We start from the raw sequence: 24,598 nt of genomic DNA on the forward strand, positions 1-24,598 counted from the left end.
AGATGAAGGATTTCTGTAGAGGTTATTATTCTTTTAGCTTTATTTTGTAAGAGAGAAACATCCATATGGAGGATTCATGAAAGTAGTCATTTGGGGACATTATTCCAAAAATTCTCTATCTAAATATTCTCGAGGAATGACAATAAAGAAAATATAGCTACTCTGGGTGTATTTTTGCATTACAAACAAAAGGGGGTGAATACCACCACAAGCTTCTTAAGGGTAATATGTGGATCAGGCATATTTTTTATTTTCTCTAATTTTCAACACACCAGTTCAACAATCAAGTACACTCTACTGAACAAAAGGGTAAAATGGTGATACAAACAAGTAAACAACAACAACAACAACACAACACCCTGCCCTTTCTTTAAGGAACTCAGAGTTTAGGCAATGTGATAAACACACAGATCTCCCTGTCTCAAATATACATTTTTTGAGAGCTGATTACAAACCAGGAAATTTTAAAGCTCTTTTCATATATCCAGTATAACTACAAGGCAATATGCCAGGAACAAAAGCAGGTATATAACAAGGGGACAATGTAAAACTGAAGGTGTCAGGAAAAACTAAGCAAGTGGTAACATTTGATCTGGGACTTGAGAGTGGAAAAGGAGATAGAAAAGGCTTCTAAGTAGAAGCAAAGTAATTTTTAAAAAAGGCAAGGAGATAATAAAGTGTATGGAGGGTAATAGAGTCCTATGTATCCTCAGAACAAAGAAATATGACTGAAAATATTGTATGCTGCTTTCCTACACACCCAAGCCCTCCCACCCATGGTTAAACCTGCTGCCTTAGACAAGCAGTGAAGAAATTTAAAATCATCTTTCTAAACCATTAAGGGCAAGGATCACTTCTTATTTCCCTCTGTATTTCCAGGACCTAAGAGTCTCTAACACATGGTTGGCATTCAAAAAACGTTGGTTGAATCAATCTATTAAGATTGTAAAACTTGCATTCAACTTCTAGGCATCAGATCACTTGATGCTCTGTGTGTGTGTGGCAAGTGTGTATGTGGAGAAGGAGAGAGTACCACCCATTTGTGGAGAAAAGTGAAAAATGACTCTGTAGAGTATGATTGGTCCAATGCCAGGAGATAAGGGATGCTGAAAGACGTCAAGTTACTTTAGAAGACTCCCAGGTGTGCTGGGGAGTTAAAATAATCTTATGGAGGAAGATATCCATCCCAAAGTACTCTAAATTCTTAAAGTCAACTCATTAATGCTTGGGGTCATTGAAAGAGGATCCTGAATTTTTATAGCAGGAGGGAAATTGGAAATTGCTTATATCTGAACCACTTAATCTTGAACAGGCATTCTCTGGTGAACTTACTTCATAGTTCTGCATAAAAACCTATGGTCTGTTGAAGCATGTGGGGAAAAAGTCTTCTTAAAGCTGATTTTTCTTTTGGCAGCTAAGATGTTTTGAGCTTAATCTAATGAGGGAGACAGTTTTTTTTAAAAGAGTTTTTAAAATAGCAAACTGTTTACTAAACATTTAGCAGTTAAATAACTAAAAGGCAGCTGGGAGCCTCGAACAAGTTAGTAAGTTGCAGAAGTCCTTTAATTAGAAAAAATTATTATTTCACACCAGCCAGCAGCACCATGAACTGGCAAAACTTTTTTCTCATTGTTTCTGTTACTTTTAAAGAAGTAGGAAATAAGACTGGAAAGCCATCCAAATAAACTTTCCTGGTGTGAGATCACATGCCTAGACACCCAATCAGACACTGAGATAGTCCAGTACAATTAGGAAACAACAGTGGTAGCTTTTTCCAGTGGGGTAGATTTCCAGATATAAACAGTATTCTTTACACACACATATAATTTATGATGTGTGTGTGTGTGTGTGTGTGTGTGTCTGTTATATGTGTGTGTATACAGAAATAGCATCAGTAATTTTTTTTAGGATTTTTTAAAGGATATTTTCCTATTACTAATAATTTCATTCTTGAGGTGTTTTATTTGTCTCATTTTTTAAACACTGCTTTTCAAAACAAAGGTAATGTCTACTTCTTTAGAGTTATTTCTCTTCTTCGTCACCAATATTCTTTGAGAAGAGTCATTGTTCATATCATGCTAAACTCTCTCACGGTTGGCCCTTAAGTATTAATAATATTGTTGTACATGATTTTGTATGTGTACAAGAGAGGGCATAAAGCTCGTTCCAAATGGACCAATAGGTGCTTTTAAAATGTCATTTTACCAGTTTGATCTATAGCTCCAATTTTGAATAAATACTACTTAATGCTAGAAAACTTTTTCTTAATTGATATGCCCAAATACTGGTTTTTATCCATAAATTCAAGAACCTAAGAAATACATCATATGGAACACACTCCTTCACTATTTGACCTCTATCATTTGCTTTGGCAAGTGTACTTTAATTGCAAACAGGGTCAATAATCCTTAATAAAAATGAATGCTTCTAGAGACAAGAGAAAATATCATGCCCTAGTGAGTCTAATAAATATAATTCACTTTTCAATCCCATGGAAATAGTAAAATTTTCTCTTCTATATTTAAAGGATTTAAAAAATTGAAAGATAACTTTTATGAGAAGTCTAGATCTTCCAACAAGGTATTATTTTCCCAAGCCTTAGTAATGACATGGTAACATGTATTTACAAAAACATACCAATCTCTATCTTTGTGCTTTGGATCCTGATGTAAATTCCTAGCATTCCTTTACCAGAAGTAAGCAGGAAGCCCTAGGGACTAGTGTCTATTTGTTCTCCATAAGGAAGGGAGGGAGGGACCCAAAACCAACACAACTTAGGAGAAAAGGAAGAGGGGAAAGGGATCAGTGGCAGTATCTGAGGAAATACTCTCCACCCTCAACAGGGCCAACCTCTTAGGGAAGAGGAAAGAACAGTGGAAGGAAATGTAGCTTGAATCTTGGAATATGAGGTCTGAGTGATTATGACCGTGTTCAGGCGGCGAGGCCAGTCTTCGGCTGGTAATGGGGTCAGACAAAAAAAAGGGTGTTTTACTACTGATCATTTCTGCTTCCTTTATTAATACATAGAATTACTCTGAAAACTGTTGAAATGAAAAAAATTGCTTGAGATTTTTCACTGTTTCTCAAGTAACAAAGATTTTTGGGTTTTTTTTTTTTTTTTACAAATGCTTTTTATTACATTTTTCTTAATATTTATTTTAAGGAAGCAAATACTGAGAGAAGAGGTTAAGTCTCTTGCTTGGTAGGATTTCTGTTCTCTCAATATGCTAGAATAACAGTTAAAATGCTCTATCCATCAATATACCAACTGGAAGTTTATCTCATTTTGTTTAATGAGCAGAGCAATTAGAAATTCTAGATTATGAATAGTTAACTTTGTATCCTTCCATTGTGTACTATTTTATTTTCAGTGCTAAACAGTGCAGAGCACATACTAGGTATTACAAGAAATATTTGCTGAGTTAATTACCTCATGAATATTCTAAGACAGTGCTTAGACCTATTTAAGACTGTAAAATTGATTTAGTATGCCCCCAAACCAGTAGATTTTGATAAATGAAATAGAAAAGAAAAAAAAAAAAGAGTACATTGCATAGCTAGGATACTATTTTGTGGAAACTGTTTCTGTTAACTTATACATATGAGTGCTGGGTCATGTTCTGCTGGCGGTTGATGAAATCATTTCGGCAGGTCATGACTGTCTTAAAAAAAAAGAAATAGAATAAGATAGGATAAGATAGAATGGGATCTAAAATGTCAGAGTGCATCACACAGAGTGGTTTTTTCAGGAAACTTTTGCTGTACATTAAAAATATATCTCTAGTGAAATGGAATGCAAGTTAATTTCTTGCTGTGGTTAAAAGTAAAAAAAAGTTTGAAAAACACTGCTTTAGGATCAGGCCTCTCAGTTGCTCAACTCTGTGGGGGATGGTCTATGGAGTTGTGCTCCAGGAAGCATGTTTATCAGACTCTCATGTGAGAGGTATCCCTGTGGAGTTGTGCAGCACAGGAGCTCCGCTTTGGGGCATTTGTGATAAATACTACTCTTTCTTATACCTCTACCCATGGGTCTTGGATAGATATTTAGAATTTCCCTGGACTAGCTCCTACCCCAGGAGTATCTCAGCAACTCCTTCAGACTTCTGTTTGTCTAGTTTCATTCCTAATCTGTAAAAACGTGAGTTGTTACTTTGACTTTGCAAGAAGTATAATTCTTAGAAAATAATTTTTACTCTACTCTTTGCTTTGTTAGCATTAATGTTGTTTGATATAAGTTCCTTGAAGGTAGGAAGTTTATGATTTATTTAGTACTCCATGCACATGGAAGTGAAATCTATTTTGATGACACTAGGAAAATGTTTAAGCATTATTTTTAATGAGTCAAGTCTTTGTAGAGTTAACATTACTGCCTAGAATCTAGGTAATTTTAGAAGCTGCTTCAATGTTCTTAGACCACTTGATTTTAGTAAATAATAGCTTAGGCATCCCCTTGAGAATTGAAAGATTTCTAGTGATTTTATAAGTGAGCTTAGTGTGTTGCAATAGAATAAAATTCTCCCAATTTGCACACTGGGACAATTTATTTCTTGAAAGGTACAAAATAGATCATTGAATCAGCAAACATATCACACCACTCTGAGTTATTATCACCTTTGATTACATAGACTCAGTGTCTAAATTCGAACATATTTTAACTCCTCTTTTTGTACACAAGGAAACATTAAACCTGGAATATGTAAACAAAGCAAGTGGTGTAACCCTGATATTAGGAAACCTTAAACAGCAAGACATTGCCTGTTGTAAAAATAACTTACAGCAAAGAAGAAATGGCTCATTTTGCAAAACTTTAACTAAAAGAATAGACATAGATTTTTATCACATAATCAAGATTTTAATATAGATTTGGTTAAAAAACAAGAGCAGAGGGCAACTTTCAACCTAGAAGCCTATGCATCAATCTGGTGAGGCGTAAAATCTAGGCATTTAAAAACTTGGGTGGAAATACTTTCAATAGCAATTATCATTAATTCAGTCACAACCTTAAAGGAGTCTCTGCCTTTTTTCATTCTACATAAGTCTATAAAAGACTAGAGGCTTATTTCCACACAAACGTCCCATGTCCTGAGACAGCTAACATAGAACAATCCATCCTGGAGTATTTTTATCCCATAATCTTTTTGCAACTATAACCTCAAATGAAGGGAATGACAATTTCCCTTTATTTTCTTTACTGGCATGCTCTGAGAATAAATAAATACATAGAACAAAAAACCAAGCTTGCACTTTGCAATATTTTATCCAAAGCATTCTTTTGTGATCTCTAATTTTCTTATACCTACCATATTAGTGGCTGCACTGAGTTTCAATCAAATGTATTTTGTGCTGAAAAAACACTTTCTTTTCCAGAGTTAAAAAAAATATATATATATAAATATTCACAAGCAAATATTTATTCATAGGTTTATTTATATTCTTGTTAGTCAATGTATATCTTTAAGAGTTAAGGCAAATAAATGATTGAATTATTTTCTCTTTTGGTACAAACTCATACTCTGCCCTTTCACAGGACTACATTTTCATGTGTTTTAGAAGAGTTGATTAAATGTTTTTTATTAGAAAAAAAAATGAGAACATAAAAGGTATTTTAAAGTGAAAAAGTTATATGTAATGACTTTATCATATTGGAGGGAGGTAAGGTTCAGTTATTAAGTTGGTTAGCAGAATAGTCTAAATCTTTTTGCTTCTTTGAAAATTGTGAAAACCCACAGGGCCATGGAAGGATGGGTTGTCATGTGGACACTGGCAGGGCTGGGTCCTCTGCAGAGGCCCGGGTTACTGGCATGTGTGTTTTTGTTCTATGGTAAACAGGTGGGCAGCAGTCAGAGGCCCAAAGAGGCATGGACCTGATGAAATTTGTCAGTCAGGGGTACTTGATTTTGAATTCCTCCCTAAACCAAAACACCACAGGACATGTGCTGGAACCACTTAAGTGTTGAAACTTATCTCACTTCATAAACTGAAAGTTGCTTTAAATGTACACGAGTGATGGAGTTCAGAACATACCTGCATTCAGCAGTTTGAGTGTTTGGACTGAGAATCAGGAACTGATTGGGGTTTGGTTGCCAGATCCACCAGAGCTTTGCTTTACAACTTGAGGAATGTCACCAAGTATCCTACTGGTCATTTTCTAAATCTGTTACATGGAAATATTAAACTTCACTTGTAATTTCGTATCCAAAAAGCTAATAGAAACCTGTAAACTTTACAATGCAAAGTGTTTAGAGAGCTTTAGTGGAAAGGCGATTTCAAAACACCAAATAGAATTAGTAAAACCTTGTATATTCTTAAGTTTTAGAAATGTTTTCTAAGCATTTCGTATCTTTAATCCGATTTTTTTTTTTTTTTTACTACTTTGCCTCCGATTCTCATATATGAGTTTTAATACTTTTAAAATATGGACTGGTATTCACATATAGGCCTAAAAAATGAATATTTGGGTTGCTTATGATAGAAAAACTTTCTTTAAAAGAAGTTTTTGAAAACAAATAGCCAATCGAATTAAGTGTTTTCAGAGTGATTTCTGGTCTTAAGTAAGGTCTTACTGTAACATTTTTGAGCTGCTGTTTAGGAGAGTGGGGAAAAAAGGCACTGGATTGAGCAGGAGGTCACCTGAGTTCTGTTCATGCTCCATTACCACAAGGAAGAGTTGGGCCATGTTACCTGTGGGTCTCTTTCACCCTCACTGTGCTATCACACCTGGAATGGCAGGGCTAGCGTCTGCAGAGCTGCCTTCTTCAAAGGCCTATTGACACATCACCCACTAGGGACACCCATTTTTATCTGAGTGAGGTGATACAAATTCATTCAAATAAAGGTTACCAAATGTGATTCACAAATGAGGGGTAGTTCTTTTGATACTGTGGACATTTCATCTGCATTGGTACAAACATCCTAATTATTGTACACTAGGATATTAGAGTCCAAATAGAGAAGGCAAAATTACTGACTTCTGTCTCAAAGTGCATCAAAAGTTTACAAACGTGGTTCCTAACATGCATTGATATGCTTTGATTCACTATCTGTTGGATATTTTTAAAGACTTGAAAGTGAAAACAGTATTTTTCACAACTAGATGTTTCAAATGAAGAACTTATGCAGCTGGGAAGAAAATGGATTTTAGAATCAGATGAACCCGAGTTCAAATCCTAATTCAATTATGTATGACCTTGGACAGTTATTCAAGTTCTCTGAGGCCCAATGTACTCATCTGTAAAACGAGGACAAGAATACCTTATACTTTGGAAAACTGCACAAATTAGAAATAATACAGGCAAATCACCTGGCACATCATAGGTACTCAATGACAGCTAAAAGCAACATTCTAAGAATAAAATGTGGTTTTCTTCTAATGTCTTACTAGTGTGCTAGGAATACTCAGCAAAACTTAAAGGGATAGCTGTGACTGTCATCAGCTGTCTCACTCTGAAAGCCCAGCTTTGGTGTTTATTTGATGGATGAATAAATGTCAGTGAAAATAAACATTCAGGCTAAGCAGTTATAATAACAGTACATTCAGTTGACACAGTTCACTGTGTATCTAAAAGAAACATGATATTAGAGACCTCTTCAATATTCAGCTCATCAAAAGAATTATATTAATTAGTAAATCTACCCATTTTTATTACCAGCTGCACATCAGAGCTATGTACATTAAGCAGTATTTAATTTTATTAGGTTTACTACTTTAAAAAGTTCTTATTGACCTAGATTTTTATCAGGGATATGCTTTCTGTTAGCTTACACATGATTGGTCACATCCATATCATTACTAGACATTTATTCTCATCCCTTTTAGCTATTTATATGCTAACACTTTACTTATATTAGTAAATTTTCAACATGTGTGTTTTGACACTCCCAGCACTGGAAATCCAGATCTGATGTTTTACAGAGATGCATGGAACGAGAAAATACGTGTCTAAGACTATATAAAATAAGTCGAAACTTGACAATCAGAAGAAACAAGAATATAAATAAATGTTGGTCTTTTCCATTATAGATAAATTAAAATACATCATTAATAAAATACGTACACTTTGCAACATGAACTTAGACCTGAAACAAAGTAAGTTGAGGTAAGGGGTATCAAAATGGAAAGATATAATACAATGAGACTAACAATGCCTCATCTAAATGATTGAAGGTATGCTTAATAAATATAGTGTATTTTTAAATAGTTACTGATTTTATGTAACCTTAATCTGCTAAATGCATAAGATTAAATTTTCATTTGTTTGGAATTATCTAAAAAGGAATATGAGTCATTGAAAAGCTGGAAGCCCCTTTGGAATAAGAATCCTGTTAAACACGTAAAAAATAGTTTCATGAGATTCCTTAGACTAAGAATATCAAGAAGGCACTAATCATTTCAATTATCATCTTCACCTTATATTCTTTTTAACAGAAGAGGCCAATGAACAGTTCTTCATTAAATACTGACATCAAAACATAACACATAACACAAGTTGTGGAGAATGGCAGGTAAAAGTAGTGACACCAGGAAGGAAAACACTTGATTTTACTATCAGCAACAAAGACATGTAGGTCATAACGCCTTTCCAGCATGGCGGTATAACATAGTCTATATATATCTAGACAATAGATTATTAAAAGCCTCAGCAGTTTTCCCACTTCCAGTAGCAATCTGGTTTTAAAAGCCCACTGTTTTCATAGCTGAATAATATTGTCTCTACAATCATCTTTTATTTCCTCCCTGTCATTTCCAACCAATCTCTCAAATCGTTATTGTTGGGTTTTGGGTATTCTTTCTATTATTTTTATGGTCAAATTTTCTGATGTCTCAATGATTTTATCTCTATAGTGCTTCCTTACGGTTTTTTGTAACAATTTCTGAGGACTCTACTGAAATAAAATATAGTTCTTTCTAATGTGTCTACTTTTAAATAAATTTGTCTCCTTCATTAATAGCGGATAAAGAGATACCATAATGTCAATGGTAAAAACAATGGTTTAGTTCTCCAAGAAGACTGTAAAATAATTTCAAGATCAAAAATTCTAGAAATCAGGTTTTCAAGCCTTTTTTATTGGAAAACTTAAATTATTACCTTTTTAAAAAAGGGAGTAGCCAATATCCATTTATGAATTTTTTCAAACAAATAATAATAAAGGATAGCAAACTAGGATAAGAAAACACATTAGAAGACAGCTTTCTACTTCATACAACTTCTAGTTACCTTTTCCTATCCATTCACCTATTTCTGGTCAGCAGAAAGAACAAAAAAATCCATGTATTTCTGCCTTTATTTTTGGGTTTTCCAAATGAGCTTCATTTACCTGAACACAAACAAGAGCTAGGGGAAACAGCTTTTATATTGGCATAGACCAAGTACATGTCTCATGAACCAGGAAATCCTGCCTTCTATGGCTTCTTTTGTAGTTTCGAGTCCAATGGTTATAGAACCAACTGAAAGTCGAACAAAATTCAAAATGACACAGGTTGACAACAAATAACGGAAACACATGGAATCCTCTTGGCTGTTATTTTTTCTAAGAGACAAATCCCTAGCATTCTGTAAATAAAATTATAAATACTAAAGAAATGATGAGAATTTCACAATGGGGAAAGGATCATTTCTTATCATAATAAATATTTTGGTATAAATTTTAAAAAAAACGTATAAAAGTTTAGTACCTTTGGGTACTTTTTTCTAATAAAACCATACCTGCTTCAGAACTTGTTTGATTATAGCTGCTAACAATGCTGTTTGGTATCACTGGAGTGGAGGACGTTGAAATTCTTGACTGAGGTGGATTGGGATGTAATGAATTTCCTAAGGCCATGCCCGACTGACTGAGCATCCCACAGTTCCCGCTAGCCTGAATCTGATTTATTAAACCTGCAAGATGGTGGTTTGGGACTGGACTGTTACTGTGAACAAAGTTAGTGTTTGCATTGTGGCAGTGCACGGCTTCCCCTCTTAAAGGTACGTCCTGTGTCAGTGGATTCTGAAGACCACTGGAGTTCACACTGGGGTCTGTAAAATGCAGCTGGTTAGCAGAGCAAGGCAAAGCAGTATTTGAGTGCCCACAACCCGGGCTACTATTGCTACTCAAGTGAGAGCTTTGACAACTCATAGACTGTAGTAACTGAGACATTGAACTGATGGGAAACGACCCCTGACCCTGCTTCCTTAGCAAGTCGGGTCCAGGTTTAGGAACTGCAGAACTATCCATTTGAGACTGTCTGAGCAAACTCAACACTGTGGTAGGTGGCTGTTTTCTTTTCCGCAGTGAGTCTTTTTGCTGAGACATCAGCTTATCTCTTAGTGCTGCTCGACCACTTTGCCCTTCACCTGTTGGGAGAAGCATGTTGGCAGCAGGAGGGAACATGGTGTTTAAAGTGCTATGTCCTTCAGTGTTGCCACTGCCAGCAACAGCTCCAGAATTGCTACTGCTGCTACTGTTGTTACCAGCAAGTTTGTTTTGATTTGCTAGCTGTGCTTTGGCTGCTGCTGAGAGTAAACTACTTGCTGGAAAGGAGGCAGCATTGTGCTGGTTCAAGATCTGATTTAAAGGCATTCCCAGCAAACCAGGCTGACTCTTTACAGAACCGCTTCCAGCAGATGCAGTAGGAAAAGCTGCACTGCTTGGGGTATTTAGTACATTACTCATTCCAGCAATTAATGGGTTAGGGATATCCTTGTACTGATGATGTCCATCGGACTTGGTAGAAGGGCTTGATGGCATTGATGGCCTTGGGGACCCTATTGTTGACCTTGGTGACCTGGGTGGAACCTTAATACCACTACAAGTGGCTTGGGGTCCTATAGGTGGCATCATGAAATTTCCGTGATCTGATGATGTGGAAGATGAGCGTGATCTTTGGGGCGATGCCTCAATCCTTCCAATTCCAGTCCCCATCATGTGCACTGGGGATGTCACTGGAGAAGGGGACAGGGAGGTTGAAGCTGAATGCTGAACTCTTTGTACATGACTCCCATGATTCATGTGGCCAGGTTTTACGGTTGGCAAAGGGAGATTACTTGGCAAAGGAACGACAGCAGGAGGCATGCTTACATTCATCACAGGTACCTGAGAGTGGACATTTGAATGGAAACTAGTTGGATTAATGATAACAGGGTTCTGATTCACCGGTTTACTAGGAATAGGGTCAAGAATGCCAAGTGGATCTTTCTCAGATGTTAATGGCTTTTTCTGAAGAGCACAAGAAGGTGGAGGAGGGGGAGGTGGGCCTTGGGGTGGTTTGTGATGGAACATTGCTCGTGGTATTTCCATATTAGTTGAAAAACTACACATTGGTTTTTTCATTACTGGACTCTTTGTAGTCAAGGTTGGGGAAAGAGGTATATTAGTCCTTCCAGCCATTGCACAGGATGACTGTACAGGAGAACCGTGTAGCATTACTGAAGGTGGAGAAAGAGGAGTCCTATTCAGGTGAATAGGACTAGAATTGGGAGCTCCATGAAAACCAGGATTATTTCTTGTGAAAACATCAGGGCTTCCAAGTGGGTCAGTCCTTGGAGAGATTGAGCCATCTCCATATATCTGGGAACCTGACGACGCTGGGCTGGGCAGGCCTCCATGGCTGCCACGGAATGGAGATTTCTGTCCGTGTTCACTGCTGCCCAATCTCTGCCGGGGGTAGACAGGGTGGAGTTCTTGTTGCTGGCTTCCAGGCAGTTCTTGTACATATAGCCTTCCCATGGCATTTGATGATCCAATCATTAATTTGAAAGGATTCTTACATTCAGGCATTACAGAATTTGTAATTCCTTCGTGAGACTTATTTCTTACAGATCTTGGAGTTGCTGCCCGTGAAGGTACTACTGGAGTTGCATCTGATGTGAAAGAGAGAAAAAAAAATCTGTTAGTAGTCTCAATTCTTTTGTGTTAGGATGGAGGGAGGGAAGGAAATGAGGAAGGGAGGGCATCTGAAAAAAGAAATCTGCAAACAGAAGCTGCGACTCTTTGCAATTAAAACAAAGTTCTGTACTCTACAATAAATTTTGATTGTAAAAAATGCACATTATTCTCCCTTAGTTGACCAAAGGTTCTCAATAACTGTTCATTATGTTTGTTTACCTCATGTCTGTTGAGAAAGGATGTGGATCTGAATCCGTACATACTGACATTAGCCATTCTAATAATATTTATAATATGCAAAATCAAGAATGACAGCCCAGATGGAAATGATGATGGTATTATTTTTTGGATTTGAATTTTTTAAGAACACAGTTACAGTAGAAAATGGTAATCTGTGTGGCATAATATTTTCTTGAGTGATTTAAATGAATTGCCACTTTCACCAGAAAATTTGTTGCCCGATAAAGGTTTCTATAACCTTACTAAAACCTCCTCGGGACAGCTACAAAAACTCTTCCTCATTCCAACATTTTCACTGTGAGAGTAACAGAGTCTTAATTTTTGTGAATTAAGTAAATAAGATTCTGAATCTTTTACAAAGGGAGTGATAACAACAGTAAATACAGTGAAGTTAAACAATCATGCTAAACTTCATATCAAGTTTGTAATATTTTAACACTTCAAATTCTTTGCCATTAATTAGTCATTGTTGTAAAACCAGCCTCAGTCAACCAAATTAGGTAAAAGACTGCAATTCTTTTATTAGGATAGAATTCTTATGCAAAATTTAATCAGAGTGCAAAAATCTTCAGTACTGGGCTCCAATTGAGTATTCTCTTTTTACAGAGTGCATTGCTCCCTCACTGGCTTTTTGGAATCCCTTCAGTTCTTTCAGAGATCAGACAGAATACAGGCAACAAAAGCAACCTGGTTCATCATACAGAATTTTCATTTGATCATGTCAGAATTCTAGGTTTAAGGTTTTTTAGCCCCTAAGGAAGTTTAACTATTTTATAAGGTTGTGACTTCTAAAACAGGGATGGCAAATAAAATTAGTTTCATACACCAATTCCCATCAACTGGTGGTGGCTGCTTAGAGAGCTATGTTGAAAAGGGTGCTGAGCTCGAGCTGGACTCCATGAGAAAATGCCAATGAGTCTATTAGAAGCACAGGAGATGAGAGTGGTACTATTCATACTATACATTGGCCATCCCAATTCTTAGACTTACAGCATATCAGCAAGTATACTTGGATTCATTTGCAATCAGAGGTATATTTACTTAAATGGATAATTACACATTTAAGATAAATAAACTTCTCCTACCTGCTGAGTAGTATACAGGTCAAATCATAACACAACAATTTCTAAGTCAGTGGTTCTCAACCTGGGATAAACAGAAGTCTTGGTAGGGTACAATCAAAAAGTAAGAGAATGTAGTGAACGTATATTTTTCTTGGGAAATGTGGGCTTTCTGTTTCTGGCATGGTAGAGACTCTTTGACAGAGTGATTTCTGTACATAATACAGTATATGAAAAGTTGAGAACCAATCATAAAAGAAAATTGCAGCAGATAAACTCAACTGAATTCATTTTCTTGTTAAAGAAAGCTTTTTAAAGTTTGTAATCAAGGAAATAATATATGAAAAATATTTGGGGCACTGAACTTGGCATATAGTGAGAACACAGTTGTCTGTATTAACATCACTAACATTATTATGGGATTGACTGTGTCCTCTTTAGTAATAAAACCACCACCAAGTTGTGTCTTTTCTTGTTCATTTATATAGCTATCTACAATTCAATGATTAAAAATATAGACATTGGCCTTTTTACATTCAACAGAATTTAGAAAGTAGCTGTCGTTTAGAAAGGATTTCTTCCATACTGGGGAAAAATAGTTACCATCTTTAAAATAAAAGGAATACCAAACAGATAAACAAACAGAAGTCATACTGCTCTTATGTTGCAGTTAGGAACTAACGTATTATAAGAGTTGGCAAATGTAAATGCTAGGTACTCATCAAGTGCTTTTGTGTATATTAAATAGACCTTTCGAAAGAGGTGTTGTATGTTTATGCATGTAAAATAAAGAGAGGTGAAAACTACTACATGAGTCTTCTTAATCTTTATTTAAATCCCAACCTTTTAATATAATTTAAAATTAGAAAATTGAAATAAATGCTATGTCTGAAGTTGGTAAAAGAGTAGAAATTAATCCAATAAAGTATATCATTTTAAAAGGGGATGGAGATATACCTCTTATACCTATACTAGTTAAATATTTACCTTTAATTTCAATAATGAAACTTGTATGTATAGAGTAGGACAAAGGACCTAGACCAAGATTCTGCTCCAATCATTAAAAAGGAAACAAGGCAGACTCTGTAGACAGAGCTGAAATGGTTTGATATGATGTGAAGTGAGAATGGCAGCAGATATGAGCATGTGCAAACACATGTGTAAGGTTAAGATGCAAAAATGAAAACATATTTACATCAAGGTGGCAGGATAATGATAAATTTTAAATAATTTATTACTGTTAAATGTCTTTAAGTTGTTGCAATATCTTTTAATTTCAAAAACATAGCTCATGAAAGAAAAAGAAAAATTCACTAAAATATATTTTTTTCTTACATACCTTAGTGGAGCAATTTTTGCTGATCATTCCTGTTAAAGTTTAAAGGTTAGAGGGTTATTGGAGAGGAGCTCTCTGCTAATAACTGCCAAATTTGTCTTTCTCTACCCTCTTCACATGAGTTCTAAGTGTGACTCTTTAATGACTTGCTTGGTGTCACAACTGCTTCTCTTTGTATCTAGAGCTATCAATAATTTGGCCTCAATTTACCTATGCAGGTTTAATTTTCCACTCAAGTCACATTAGTTTCCACATCATTCCTTAATTATGCTATACTCATTCTAGACAAGAATTTTCTTATTTCCCTTATGTGTCTAAATCCTACCATTTTCCAGGGCTGGTTCAAATCCGAGTTCTACCATAAAGCTTTCTCTGATTACTACAGGTTATATTCCTCATACCTATTTTTCAGAACTCTGTAGAACAATGCTACTTATCTTTCATAAACAAATGCTTTGGTGTTCAGCTGTGTTTTATCCAGAATTATTCAATTGTTAAGTTAATTGTAATATTTTGGAGAGTTCATATTCTAGCCCTTACAAAAAGAAGTTCCTCAGCCTCAAAGTATAATTCCACAAATTACATATAAATCATAACGGGAAAATGTACCTCAATAATGGACATAACTTTAACCGAGCAATCAAACTTAATGTCATCAATACGGGATAAACTGCCATTACGTGCTTCCTAATTAGGACATAACATCACCTATGCAGTATTCCTATCAAACTATGTTTAACCTGAATATAAATATGAGGAAGCAATCAGGCAAATCCAAATTGAGGAACATCTATAAAACTGGCCTAGACTCTTCAAAAGTATCAACATCATGAAAGATTTAAAAAGACTGGGGAATTGATGTAGATTAAAGAAAAGTAATGTCTCTTTGCAGTTGCACAATCTTTGCACCCTGGATTTTTAAAAAGATTGGATTGAAAAAACTGTAAGAATATTATTAGGACAACTGGAGAAATCTGAATTTAGACTGCATATTAGATAATACTATCATAGCAGTTTTAAATTTTCTGAATGTGATAATTAGACTATGGTTTATATAAGAGAACATCCATGTGTGTTGAAATACTTAGGGGTGAATTGTCACAATATCTGCAGCTCCTGAAACAAAACGTTAACTGGTAAATCTAGGGTACTCGAACTGTTCATGTAATTTTTCTGCAGCTTTGAAATTTTTAAAAAGTTCGTGTGTGCATACAAGCGTGTGCGCATGTATGTGTTGGATGGAGGTATAAAAAATTCCTGGCAAGGTGATTTGTTAGTAGGTGTTCAATATGTAGCTATTAAATGACTGAAAGAATAACACTGCCAGTTCTTGATAACATTGCTAGTTGCATTTAAGCACTTGATACTACACATTCCAATACAGCCCTAGGAAAAAGGCTACATTTGTTTCCTAAAAACCAATGGCACTTTCTCTTTTGTTAGCTCAGCTCTATGTACCTCCATAGCATTTGTATGTGCTAATCAGTGTTTATTTTCCTCATTTAACTAAATGATTTGGATAGGAAACTTTGGGTGACAACTTCATGGGAATTTTTCAGAACTAATTTGTTATTTGCAATAAAATGATAAAACATACATAATTTTAAATGCGTTGTGCATGTTTGAAAAGTGGACTCAGAAAATGCTTGGCAAAGTGATTTCTAGTGACTCCTCCAGGAGAGGAGTGGGGGAGGAAAAATTCCTAAAACCTTCACCATATTACATACTTGTTCCTCCTCCGGGACTGGGGAGCACCAGAGAAGGATGTGGGGCTTCCATGCTTTTATGAAGTGTGGCCACTGCAATGATTTTTCTTTTATGTATGCATAGCTTTGTGACATCTTCATCTGCTTTAACATCTTCTGCAGTTCTCTGTTTCACAGCAGCTCCAGGATCAAAATTAAATACCTGGAAAAAGCACAGCCTTTGTTTAAAATATGTCTGTAAAAATATTAAGTAAAAAGATCCCCTTGTTAAAAAAAAAGTTTTGCATAGATTAACCCATAAATCTGAATAAAACTTTCTCAAGTTTTTAAATTTAAGAAAAGCAACTTTATATATAATGGAATAAATACTTCTGCTGAACTCATGGTTTTTAGTGGCAGGGTAAATAATGACAACTATCCTAATTCTAAGATAGCTAAGATAAATATATGGAAAGGAATAGTATCTGATAATGTTCCCAATTTTAGATACTTCCTGATGTTATAACAGTACAAAAACAGATGAAGTACGGTTAAGAAACCCTAAAATCTGACATTGCTATATGCTAACTTTTTCTTTGGCTTTACTTTATTGCTATATTAATATGACCTTTTCACTGATTTAAAAAATCTACTACTCTATTTTAAAAAATATTTATTGTGTATATACTTATAAGCTGTTTCAAGTGCTTTTTTGTGAATGAGGTGACACAAATAAAAAAGAAAAAGTTGTCTATTAATCTTTAGTTCTGTGATTGGGACTATTATAGATACCCAGAAAACAATGACATGTTTCTATAGTAAATATTTTATCATTTAAAATGATTTTACTTTTTACCTTGCAAAGGAGTAAAACAGTTTCACTTTTGGCTATGAGGGTTCAGCTTTGTAATTTAAGAAATATTTGTGGCAGATTTATCAACACCAGTGCTAAAAATAACATTGCAGACTGAGCAGGAGGGAAAAAAATACTGCACTATTAAATAGTAAGCATGGGTATAGCTCTAATAAAACGGTGCAAAAGAAGTTTTGATGAAATATTTAATATGAATATAGGTTTGTCACCTTTGAAAATGACTCTTGGACTTGAACTATTTTCCACAATCTTTAAGCATTCCAAAATGCATGCAAAAGATGTATAATTTAAGACTTTAAAATATATAAATGATTGGAGAAGTAATATAAAAATGAAATGCCAAATGAGAAAAGCAAATACATGAAACACCTAAAAAATGAAAAATTGCTGATTACATCTATTGCAAAATGGTTACCTTGGGAAGAATAAGAGGACATTCCAAGCCACACTTGCATGTTCCGTCAGTAAGCAGGTATGTTTTAACCTGCTCCAAGCAAGATAACAAAGACCCACTGGGACTGTGAAAATAGTTTAAAAAAACATCAGGAAATAATTCTGACTGCACATATTATATGAAAAACGGCATAATTTATAGTCTACTGTCCTTCACAGGGTTTTCTCCTGTGAAACATTTTCCTACTAAGGAAAAGCATTTTCTTTGTCAGTATTATGTTAGCTACTAAATTATAGCCTTTAACACTATCACTCTTTCTTTTGAACCAAAATATTTCTCAGAAAAATACAGATCTTCATAGAAAAATAAATAAAAGTATTTTGACAACCAAGAGTGGACTAAGGATGGGAAAAATGCTATTGCTAAGAAAGAGCAGGTAAGAAAGGAACAAGAAAACTACATGAAAGTAATCATTATCATTTTAAACTAGAAGATCTACTTCTAAAGCTGTGTGAGGAAAACCTGAAATTTAGGAACACGTTGGAGGTCAAACCAGAAAGTCACTAAATTTACAAAAATTCGAGCTAACAAGTTCTTCCCGTTAATCTTGGAGTCTAGAACCAAGCTGTCCCTGTGTAAAAACAGGCTTCACTTTTTCCTCCCTCATTCATCTGTTTCTTTGAAGATAGATCAGTGTGGCCCAGCTCAAATTCTACTGAAGATCCAAGCTGTACTTATAAGGATGGGGAACTCTCGAGGAGATAGGGTTTTAGGTGGCAGAAAGGTGCCTTGCAGGCCTTGTGGCTGGTGATTGGGTAGTGCTCTCAACATTACTACTCTTTGGGTCACAGAAGTTAGTATGATATGTGAATACTGATCAAATTTAAGTCTACAAATTAGGTACTAATTCTGATGACAGGATAAGTCTCTAATGTTTATTTACAATGAGGATTAGTTTAAAATGGGCAATTTGCATTTTAGGACTTCTATTATTAATGTACTGGTTTTACAGCTTGCATGCATATTATGTCTTGAAAATTATTATAAACTTTTTATTCAAGAATACCTTTTATTTATGACTATTTACCAAAACTTTCACTTAAGCCATCTGATAAAGTTTATCCAGAAACGATACTCTCCACTTCATAAACAAAGCTTTACATTACCGGGGGTAGACTATTCTGCTTCTACAAAAACACAGGTAGTAGTTTGGTGTCTATAAATAAACCAGCTTTAAAATGCAATTCATGTTTTATTTATGGACAATCATATAAATGACTTATGCATGTAGAAAATAACAATTAAAATCCTCAACTTTGTTAACTCTTTCATTTATTTGGGCTAACAATTTTTTTCAGATGATATGCAAAGAATAATAATTCCCATATTACAGACTGGAGTTCCACCCTAGCGGTAGGGGCAGCAAGATGTTTTTGGAGGTCTGGTAATTTTGATAAAACAAAATCACTAGTTATGTGAAGAATTCATGAATTTTATGAAAAGAAACTGCCTAACATGTTACAGTTAAAAAAAGTGTATGAGTGAATCCTAGAAGCAGTTAATTGTAAAATTAAACTTGAAGACAAGAATTCCTGAATTCTATCAGAGAACTCTACTCTAGACACTTTAAAAACACTTCCTCTCAATCAGTCAGTTGGGTTCTTTCCTTTAGTTGCAGCTCTTTAATTAACTTTTGAGAGTAATAATTAACATAAAAATAGTTACAAGTCTTATGGCATAGATAAAGCTTAGAAGATTGGAAGCAGGTGGGAAATTTAATGTGCAGCCTCAATGCCACCCTGAGGCAGGAGCAGCTGGAGACTAACCTAAAAATTATAAGCAAACTGCACATTGCAAAGGAAGCTATAGAAGGAGGGCTAGCCTCTTATACATGTTCAAGTAGTAGTTTAACCAGTTATATACAAACAAATCAAACCCATGCTGGCTGAATTTATTTGAAGGTGTCTTACCTTATCTGGCAAAGTTAGTTTCCAAAATAATCCTTAGTGTACAGATTTGGATTGGGAGAATTCAAACTAACTCATACTAACAGATAGTAAAGTCTACTCACACTTGGAAAAGTCATGAGCAAGATAACTGACAGATTCCCAGACTTAATTTGCTTTAACCTAACTCTCAGCAACCTGAAAAGCTGATTTATCTTTCATAGGGATAAAGATGAAGTAAAACAAAAACAAAACAAACAAAATCTCCCAAAAACTAAATTATCAAGATTTTTGGAGTTATTTGCTCTAAGCTGAATATATTTGCTCCTTACAGACTAGAAAAACCATAAATATGAACATAACACCGATATCTTGCTATATTATTGATACATTGATAACAAAGTATTTCTGGCAGTTTGTTAACAGCATTGGCAATAGAAACACTTTGAGAAAGTTATTCCGTATGTCCTCATCCATCTAAGCTACCATGGGGTGAGCTCCACATTCCCCGCTTTCTTATCCCTTCACTTCAATTAATATAGAGCATATCTTGAATATTACAGAAACAAAAAACACGTGTGCAAAAGAATTTCAATTGGTCATTAAGTTTACCTCAAGAAATACCTTCCACAAGACAAACCAACCAACCAACCAACCAACCAACCAACCAACCCAGGACAGAATCTGAACTGACAGTAGAGTTGTTATAGTATGAAATCGTTTGGGTTTATATAATGGAAAATTCCTCATTTATATAAATACATCTTTGCACAAATGAGAATTCCATTGAAGCTGAGATACAAATAACCACAATGAAAGTAACAGCATTAATGTAATGATGCAATGTGATATCTTTTAAAAAGTTCTCTTTGTAATAGTTTTTCTTATTACATCACAAAGATTTATGGTATTCTAATCATATACTTACTGATAAACTACAAAGTAAGGAACTTAGGTGCCAATTATTTAATAATAAGACTAAAACTTCTTGCCAACAGTTCAGTTACTTCATTCAAGTTGTTCAACATAATAAAGGCTGCCAAAATTTAAACGAGCAGGCATTTATATGTAATTTGTATGATTTTTACTTGTGAGATGACTTCATCATGACTTTTACTATTATATGCAGGGAATAGATTAAAAACTGCACAGAAAAAATAGGGAAATTATTTTTGGTTAATATCAGGCATTAAGAAACTAATAATTGAAACTGCCTATAGATAAAAACACTTAACCTTACATCAGAATAGCCAGCTGAAGCACTATGAAGGACACAATAATATTGTCAGGAGACATCGGGTCTGTTTTCAGTATTTTACATTCTCCTGTGCATGTGGTAATGATGCTCATGTGTTTCTTTTAGAAATCTTCCTATTTTTCTTTATCCTTGTTAGAGAGATAAGCAGGATGACATTTTATATAAACACAAATAATGCATAAAAATCCTCTCTTGTAACCTAAGGCAATTTACATCGCAGAACAGTACAGAATAAAAACACTTAAATATTTCCAGCACGAAGATCATTTATTCAAATTGATTTCAGGTGCTGTCAGTTACAATATTTACACTCTCAGAGCAACAAACTGTACCTCCTTCATCTGGGGACCACAAACTTGGAGGTAGCGCAGGTAATAATAAGGGCTCACCTGACATAAAGCACTCCATTTTGATCCACACGACGCTGCCAACCCACAGGAACTTGTATAGCTGGAAGACCTCCGTCCTTGTCCCCTCCGTCACACTCCTTGCCTCCATTCATTTTCTGTGTCTGCTTGGGACTCCCCAAAGATATCAGCAATAAGATGATATCCTTATATTACAGGGCATCATGGCCTTCAAAAATGGCCAACGCAGCACAGTTTTCCCCAGACTGTACAAAATGCATTGGGAAGCTTCGGCTCAGTTTGGAACCAAGTCCTTGAAATCTGCCATTGTAGAAAAAATCAGTTTCCCATTATAATCTACATTAAATAATCAATATTTAATTCCTAAGGATGGTCTACATGGGTAAAAACGAGTGCTTCTGACTAAGGAAAATCATATTCATCAATGCTGGTACCTGTCTGAAGTGGGGGAGGGGAGGAGTGTAAGTTTTTAGTTCAACATTTTGTCTTGAACCTTGATGTTGGACTAAAATAACCTCTATTGTTTAGAAACTGTTCTCATTTTTACAGTGTGAGTCAGTTAATATTTCCAGGTACTACCCGCCTTTATAGGCCACATTCTTTAAACTTTCTCTTCATCTTCCAATCTGAATCCAAGATGTTGCAGGTTGGTTCATCTGATGTTTTCATGTCTTCAAAATTCCAATAATGTAGCCTGAAACATATGTAAATATGTAAACACTACATTTAATAATGAAAAACTGAGAAGCTGCACACTGTTTTTCTTTTTTTTTAACATCTTTATTGGAATATAACTGCTTTACAATGGTGTGTTAGTTTCTGCTGTATAACAAAGTGAATCAGCTATAAGTATACATATATCCCCACATCCCCTCCCTCTTGCGTCTCCCTCCCACCCTCCCTATCCCACCCCTCTAGGAGGTCACAAAGCACCGAGCTGATCTCCCTGTGCGATGCGGCTGCTTCCTACTATCTACCTGTTTTACATTTGGTAGTGTATATATGTCAATGCTACTCTCTCACTTCGTCCCAGCTTACCCTTCCCCCTCCCCGTGTCCTCAAGTCCATTCTCTATGTCTGCATCTTTATTCCTGTCCTGTCCCTAGGTTCATCAGAACCATTTTTGTTTGTTTGTTTTTAGATTCCATATATATGTGTTAGCATACAGTATTTGTTTTTCTTTCTGACTTACTTCACTCTGTAGGACAGTCTCTCGGTCCATCCACCTCACTACAAATAGTTCAATTTTGTTTCTTTTCATGGCTGAGTAATATTCCATTGTATATATGTGCCACATCTTCTTTATCCATTCATCTGTCGATGGACACTTAAGTTGCTTCTATGTCTTGGCTACTGTAAATAGTGCTGCAGTGAACACTGTGGTACATGTCTCCTTTTGAATTACAGTTTTCTCAGGGTATATGCCCAGTAGTGGGATTGCTGGATCATATGGTAGTTCCATTTTTGGTTTTTTAAGGAACCTCCATATTGTTCTAAGCTGTACACTTTTAAAAATAGAATAAACTGGTAAGTGTACTAAACCACTTTGATGTCCTCTGCTGTCAAAAATCACATGTCAAACTCAACGTGTTTTCTTCTTCCAACTTGATCCACTTACTCCAGTTAAAACAATTTGCTTGCTCTTGCAACTTTCTAATTACTAGAGATAGACCCATAATTATGGCATTACACATATACACACACAACCTCCTTCTAACTGACAATAAAAACATATTTACACACAACCTCCTTCTAACTGACAATAAAAACATATTTATCACCTCTTATGACCTGACAACTAGAAAGTTGTGTGTTAATCCAATCACTTTTTTTTTTTTTTTTGGCCATGTGGCATGTAGGATCTTAGTTCCCCGACCAGGGATTGAACCCACATCCCCTGCATTGGGAGCAAGGAGTCTTAACCACTGGACTGCCAGGGAAGTTCCTCAAAAACTGTGTTAAATGACTTAAGATTCATATCATAATATTAAAACTTTAAAAAATTTAAATAAAAATTAATATTTTAGATTGTTTGCATGTATAACTCAATCAACACATAGTGTAAGTATACACAAAACTACTCAATCTGCATTCTTAAAAGTCTACATATTTAAGTTGGCCCCAAATCTATTTTCAGATCTCTTCATTGGGAAAGCAAGAGAATGCTTTATAGTAAAAGGCATCATGATTCAGGCATACACCTTATTGCAGCCTTGGCTCTGAGGCAGATTAAAGGTGTTGTAATGAAGCAAATACTAATATAGCTGAAAGTCAGGAACCGTGGGGATGGGTGTGGGAAGCACTGGCAGGCAATGGGAAAAGCAGCAAAAATTTATTGGGAAAAATGTGGGGTGTAAAGGATAGAGCCAAGTAGTACATTCTCAGTGGTGACTCAAGGTGCTAATTTGCATTTCTGGGCCCACTCCACTGGGTCTATGCCTCTCAAAGAAATGACCTGCTTGCAGGCACAGCTTCCTATTTCTGTCTCCCATTCACCGACCCCTGCTGATCACATATGTGTTTTATTCATGTTTCATTTAACAGTTAATGAGTGGCTATTATGTACGAGGCACTATGCTATGTGCTGGATTACAAAGACGGTAAGACACCAGTTTATCCAAAGCCCCAGGAAATATTTGTGTTTGGCACTAAAGAGGTGCTGAGGGACTTCCCTGGCGGTCCAGTGGTTAAGACTCTGCACTTCCACTGCAGGGGGTGAGAGTTCAATCCCTGGTCAGGGAAGTAAGATCCTGCAGGTGGTGTGGCAAAAAAAAAAAAAAAAAAAAAAAAAAAGCTGCTGAGTGGGGAAGAACAGAAAGGAAAGAGGCAGGGAGTGGGACGAGAAAGGATGGAGAGAGCAAGGAAGGGACAGTTCCTGTCCTCAAGAAGTTTCTAGCCTAGTGGAGTTCCCGGTGCTAGTGAAAGATGTGACAGAGATAAGAATTTTGTGTGATCCTGGACTCCCAGTTTGGCCAAATAGCAACAGACCCCGATGAGAAAAACTTTTTTTTTTACAGTCCTTTTTCATGCTCATTTTATTACCTTGCTTTTTACTAAAGAAATCTTTTCCGTGATCCGTGGTCTTTAGATTGGACCAGCTCTCATCTTTCTCACTTTCAAGCTTTCTGACCTTTTGACGCCTATTTCTTTCTTTTTTGTCTGCCTGCTCTTGCGTGTGACTCCAACTTCCCCAAGACTGACTGGCTCACTCCATTAAGTAATTTGTAGATCTGCCAGGTAATAACATTGGATTCATTTCTGCCACATGTCTCCCTCATATTTCAATAATCAAAAATACAAATATCTGACGGCTGGGTTTTGCTTACCAGCAGTTCTCAAAGCATGGTCCTGCGACAAGCATCATTATTGTTACTAACATTTGGGAACATGTCAGAAATACAATTCACAGGACTGACCCCATACTTTCTAAATTAGAAACTCTGGGGGCAGTCTGTTTTTTAACAAGCGCTCTAGATGATTCTAATGCATGCTCAAGCTTGAGACCCACTGGCTTAGACTAATGCCCCTGCTTTCCCTCCCTGGACATGACCGGTTTTACATTTCTACACCA

General features: G+C 35.7%; 1 protein-coding gene across 26 annotated transcripts in view; it reads right to left on the reverse strand.

Annotated features, from left to right (window-relative positions):
• The window catches only part of MBD5 (methyl-CpG binding domain protein 5), a 412,237-nt gene that overhangs the window by 37,391 nt on the left and 350,248 nt on the right, over positions 1-24,598 (reverse strand). For 22 of the 26 annotated variants that reach the window (XM_082397219.1, XM_082397215.1, XM_082397223.1 and 19 more), the window contains 4 exons: positions 21,049-21,721; positions 17,477-17,579; positions 16,230-16,410; positions 9,705-11,840 (listed from right to left, as the gene is read on the reverse strand). In XM_082397219.1, coding sequence (XP_082253345.1) covers positions 9,705-11,840; positions 16,230-16,410; positions 17,477-17,579; positions 21,049-21,161 — 2,533 coding nt within the window. In that variant the 5' untranslated portion in view covers positions 21,162-21,721. Of the gene's footprint in view, positions 1-9,704; positions 11,841-16,229; positions 16,411-17,476; positions 17,580-21,048; positions 21,722-24,598 lie in introns of those variants that run through there. The other 4 variants (XM_082397224.1, XM_082397231.1, XM_082397216.1 and 1 more) reach the window with 2 other exon arrangements.

This window comes from Balaenoptera borealis (assembly GCF_965194805.1).
Source record: "Balaenoptera borealis genome assembly, chromosome: 6".
Lineage (NCBI taxonomy): Eukaryota > Metazoa > Chordata > Mammalia > Artiodactyla > Balaenopteridae > Balaenoptera > Balaenoptera borealis.